The sequence below is a fragment of the Arachis ipaensis genome, chromosome B02 (genome assembly GCF_000816755.2).
Source record: "Arachis ipaensis cultivar K30076 chromosome B02, Araip1.1, whole genome shotgun sequence".
NCBI classification, from domain to species: domain Eukaryota; kingdom Viridiplantae; phylum Streptophyta; class Magnoliopsida; order Fabales; family Fabaceae; genus Arachis; species Arachis ipaensis.
In genome coordinates this window covers 19181236-19186677 of record NC_029786.2, presented here as the reverse complement: position 1 = coordinate 19186677, position 5442 = coordinate 19181236, and the positions used below count along the sequence as shown (strand labels likewise).

General features: G+C 48.3%; 1 protein-coding gene across 1 annotated transcript; it reads right to left on the bottom strand.

Moving 5' to 3' along the window:
• Positions 3287-4609, bottom strand: LOC107626928. Its single transcript, XM_016329816.1, has 4 exons — positions 4156-4609; positions 3875-4065; positions 3651-3784; positions 3287-3563 (listed from the first exon to the last, which is right to left on the bottom strand). The coding sequence occupies exons 1-4, from the start codon at positions 4607-4609 to the stop codon at positions 3287-3289; spliced, it is 1056 nt and encodes a 351-aa protein (XP_016185302.1).

The window sequence follows — 5442 nt, the reverse complement described above, 5'->3', positions numbered from 1 at the left end:
AATAGTACATCAAAATTAAATTTAAATATAATATATAAAAAAGATAATTTATTCATATAAAACATTTGAAAAGCAAAACTACAGAAATGTCCAAAAAACAATTCTAATACAAGTTTATTCTCAAACATATTATGTAAATCGAGAAATTTTAACAAAAAATCAATTAGTGTAACAAATTATTCTAACAAAATTCCACGTTAAGTAAATGAAATAAATATAGGTCATGTAAATATTCACACGAATAAATCATCATTTTACGGGCAAAAAATTTGAATAAGCCAAGGCAAGTTGAGAACTACGTAAATAAGTCAAATTGAAATTCGTTTCAGTAATGAGCCAGGAGCTATATATATGTAATTCGAACCAGCTCGGTTCGAATTAGATTCCTTAGTAAATCGAACCAGCCAAGTTCGAATTAGGTTGATGAAAAGTTGGTTGTAATTCGAACCAGCAAGGTTCGAACTCCGTCTCCACGTAAATCGAACTAGCTTAGTTCGAATTATAGGTAAGTAAAGTCTTCAAGTAATTCGAACCACCCTGGTTCGAATTACACTTATGCTGGGTTCTTAATAATTCGAACCACCCTGGTTCGAATTACTAGTGATTCGGCTATATAAGGAGTTCGAATCAGCCTCATTCGAACCATGCTCACCTTCCCCTACCCCACCAAATCTCAGAGAAAATGACCCAGATTCTCTCCGACGAAGACCTGAACGGAATACTCTGCTGATGGGGGACGATCCGGCACGGTTATATCGCTTGGACGGAGTCGCCCATATAGCTGGGGTCATCAACGAGGAGGTTAGTACGGAAATAACTTTGTTCTACCGCTACATGTGACTTAGTGGTTTTGCATGCGGGTGGTTTATCTCAGTGGTTTATGTAAGTGGTTTACGTTAACGGTTTATGTTAGTGGTTTATCTTAGAGGTTGACGTTAGTGGTTTATGTTAGTGGTTTATGTTAGCGGTTTAGTTGTGGTTGTTTTATGTTAGATCTTTCATGTCAATGGTTTATGCTAGTTTCTTATGTTAGTTGTTTATGCAAGTGGTTCTCGTTCTTGGATTTTTAAGCGGTCATATTTAGTACGATTTTTTGGTTTATGAATTATCGTGTTGATTATGTTTGTCACTGGTAATTAAGTTGGTTCTAATAATGCGGTTCATTTCTTCCGCAGCCTCAGCGATGCATCAGGAGCATGCGGCGGCAGCAGGGCATGCTCCTCGATGACAGATACGTTCCGTACCTGCAGATGGCCGGTCTATACCATCTTGCAAGGCTGAACGATAGATGGTTCCGGTTGGACGAGGCCCTTGTCAGTGCGTTCGTCGAGCGATGGCGTCCGGAAACGCACACGTTTCATATGCCGTTCGGAGAGTGCACGATCACACTCTAGGACGTGGCATACCAGCTGGGTTTGCCAGTGGACGGGCGTTACGTCAGCGGCTGCCTATCAGAGTTCCAGATATACATCCAGGGTGGCCGTCCAGCCTGGGTGTGGTTCGAGGAGTTGCTTGGAGTGGTACCTCCTCCTAGCCAGGTTCAGAAGTACGCGGTCAACTGTAGCTGGTTTCAGGAGACTTTTGGAGAGTGCCCGGAGGGAGCTGATGAGGAGACTGTGCGTCGATATGCCCGTGCGTACATCATGATGTTGTTGGGCACGTAGCTGTTTGCGGACAAGTCCGGCAACCGCATTCACATCAGATGGCTTCCGTTTGTAGCTAGGCTGGAGGAGATGGGGAGCTACAGCTGGGGTTCTGCAGCACTGGCATGGTTGTACCGGTGCATGTACCGAGTGGCGAACAGAAATGTTATCAAGCTAGCGGGCCCACTTCAGCTACTTCAGTCATGGATTTTCTGGCGATTTCCTCGGTTTAGGCCTGCAGGGTTTGAGACGTTCAGCTGGCCATTGGCCTCGAGGTACTGTACTAAGCCTTGTCTATTTCAATTCACTATACATAACTACGTGTTCATTTATAATGTATTGGATACCCTAAGCACATATTTAAGTAGCGGTAAGACATGTGTATGATGCAGGAGGTCAGGTTACAACCTTCCAATAGCGAGAAGGGTCCTAGAGTTCAGATGTGGAGGCTCTGGATAGACCGGTTGCAGGATAGAGAGGTCAGTATGTTACTTAATAAGTTTCTTTATTTAACCACACTTTACGAGTTGGGTTCATGAGTTGCCCTGACACTGTATAGTTCTTGGTGCAGTTTATTTGGATGCCGTATAGCAGCCCCGACGTACTTCAGGTTGTGCATCCAGAGGTTTTGGAGCCTCGGCATATGGCGTTGTGGCGGTCTGTTACGTCGCTTATCTACTTTGCCGTCATAGAGTGGCATCAGATAGATAGGGTTCTTCCGCAGTTTGGAGGGGTGCAGCCCCGTCCACATCCCGCCCTGAACATCGACTTTCTGATGAGCCTAGTGACGCTGGACTTGGGTCGGGACCTCTTGGACATTACTTTGTTGGTATACCCGCCGATGACCAGCCTCAGCAGGACGGGACTCCATGGGTTATTCCGGGATCACAGTGGCAGGACTTCCTTGGCGCAAATACGCTTGATGCGGACTTCGGCAGTCCACGGTTTCTAGAGGAGATTACGGCTATCATGCAGGAGGACGTGCCGGGCAGGAGGCGTGGTCAGACCCCCGGCACACAGGCACCCTTAGATGTTGATCTGAACGAGCCTGCTACGACACCTGTTGGTGACCAGTTTGGTTTGGGAGGTACCCCACCTTCCGCCTACACCGCTGCATCAGAGTCTGTCGCCGGGCCGTCTGCCGCACCCGTCCATTTTACGCCACCCGCACAGCCTGGCCCGCAGGAGGACGCGGATGAGATCGAGGATGAGGAGCCGTTTATCCGCAGAGGTCAGAGGCCATGGGTACCCCGTCGTTGTGGGACGGGCTCCCACTTGTTTAGATGATTTACTTTTCATGTATTTTGGACGTTATGGTTCATTCATGTATGATACCCATGTGGACTACTGTTGTTACTTTAGAGCTGTTTTTCCTTGTTGTTTGTTCATCTTATTGTACTTCGAAATCTGGTATTTACCTAGTGGATCAGTGAATATTTATTATCATTGAATCATATAACACTTTAATGTTGACAATTAGTTATCAACTTTTGCATTTATGGGATTTCTAGCTATACTCAAGTTCGAAAACAACTTTTTCATTACTAGAAGGTAGAAAGATCAACAGATTACATAAGTCCTCAAACATAACATGTAATAGGAAAAATAAAAATCAATAAGCACTAACACTAACAACATCGCTACTATTGGCCCCCCGTGTGAGACGATCCTCCAAGCTGTGGGCAACTCCGACGGGTGTGTCCGGGTTGGCGACAGAGGCCACACCTCTTTGGCTGGTTCGGATCTGCCTCGTCCATATTCGTCCGTATCCTAGTGGATCTCGGACGACCCTCTCTCGCACGCCTCTTGGCAGGGTCCGGAATCACCGTGGGCCCGTCGTAAGGTGGCCAGAAGCCCTCCGGTATCGGTGGTGTGAATCCCATTCGGTACACACTGAACACTGAACTAATCTGATACACGCTGTGAACATAAGAGGACTAGGTAACCCGTGAGTAGACGCAGCATGCAAGTGCGTGCTGGCACGGGAAATGAAGCGCCTGGAAGTACCCGCAGTCACAGGTCCGAGAGGCAAGTGATACTCTGTAGCTACCCAACGAGAAAGAACCAGTAGGAGTAGTCTCTGCTACGGTGAACTCGGAGTTATCACGGTCATACAAAGTCACCGCGAAGCACTTGGCCGTCTTCAAGTTGGCCTCAATAGACTTCACCAAGTGCTGACTGAATTGTTGTCCGGTTCCCATCTGAGCCTCAGCCTCTCTCCCCTTACGAACAAAGAGTTTCGCAAGCCTACCATATGTTGCCTTCACCAGGGAGGATACAGGGAGATTTCTGACACCCTTGAGTATTGAGTTCACACACTCGGAGATATTAGTCGTCATGTGACCGAATCTTCGCCCATCATCACGATGTTGAGTCCACAAGGAGTAGTCAATCCGGTTCGCCCACTCACACATCGCCGGGTCTTCAGACCGCAGAATATCAAACCAGTAATCAAACTCAACCTCGGTCTTTGCATACGCCGCATTCACTAGAAGCCTCCGTGCGTCTTTGCCTTTGAAGGTCAGGGCAAAATTAGCCGCTACGTGTCGAATGCAGAATGCACGGTACGCAGCTGGAGGTAACCAACCCCCATCAGGAGCCTCAAGCGCAGCCTTGATGCCGTTATGCCTGTCCGATATAACCAGCAGACCCGGCTGTGGTGTCACGTGCTGTCGAAGGTGGGAGAGAAAGAATGTCCAGGACTCCGCATTCTCACCCTCTACTAGTGCGAACGCCACAGGTAGAATGTTCGAGTTCCCGTCCTGTGCAATCGCGATGAGCAACGTTCCCCCATACTTCCCATACAGATGTGTGCCGTCGATGCTGACTAGCGGCTTGCAATGACGGAATGCCTCGATGCACGGAGGAAACGTCCAGAAAAGTCTGTGAAAATACGCTTGAGTCTCGTCCACCTGTCCTCCAACTCGAACGGGGCTCGTTCTTAGGATTGCAACAGATCCAGGCATAGTCAGCTGGATTCCCAACACCTACCTAGGAAGCTCGTTGTATGACTCATCCCAGTCACCGTAGATGACGGCAACAGCCTTCTGCTTCGCCATCCAGACCCTCCTGTAAGTCGGCCTAAACCCACACTGTGCTGCCGTGGCATTGAGGAGCACCTTGATGCTGACGGATGCATCAGCCCTAACCATTGGCATAATGAACGCCGATATCACATGATAATATAAACTCCTATGGTCACTCGAGATGGAGGTGGCAAGACAAGTGTGAGGTCCATTGTACCGTTTCACCTCCCAAATGCCCTTGCGCTGCCGGAGACTCAGTCGAATCAACCATGTGCACCCATTCCCAAACTCTGAACACTTGCCCACATACCGGCGATAATCAGACTCCACTACCTTGTACTGTACCCCTCGCCGGATGCTGTAAGTCTTCACACTTAACAGGGCCTCATCTTTATCCTGAAATTACTGACCAACCTGGAACTCCGTCAGACCAGCAGTCCCTTCTGCGTCTCTAGCTCCAAATCCAACAGAGTGCCCAGAAACCCTCTCCTACCTCATGGCATCCAAGTCCAAGGCGGAAAAATGTGGTGGATACTGCTGTGTCCCAGAGGTAGACCCACCTACCGCCAATGTAGGTTCACTCGCTCCAATATCATCCTCGCTGTCATCGTCAATCATATCCGGCTCGACGTCATCCTCCTCTGCATCACCCAACAATCCGTCTCGAACGCCAAGCGGTGCAACGCCCTGTAGAGCGTTCGGCAGAATATCAAATGCTCCTACCGCGTCACCCCTACTGGCATTGAGATCAGCAGCAAAAGACGGGGACGCGA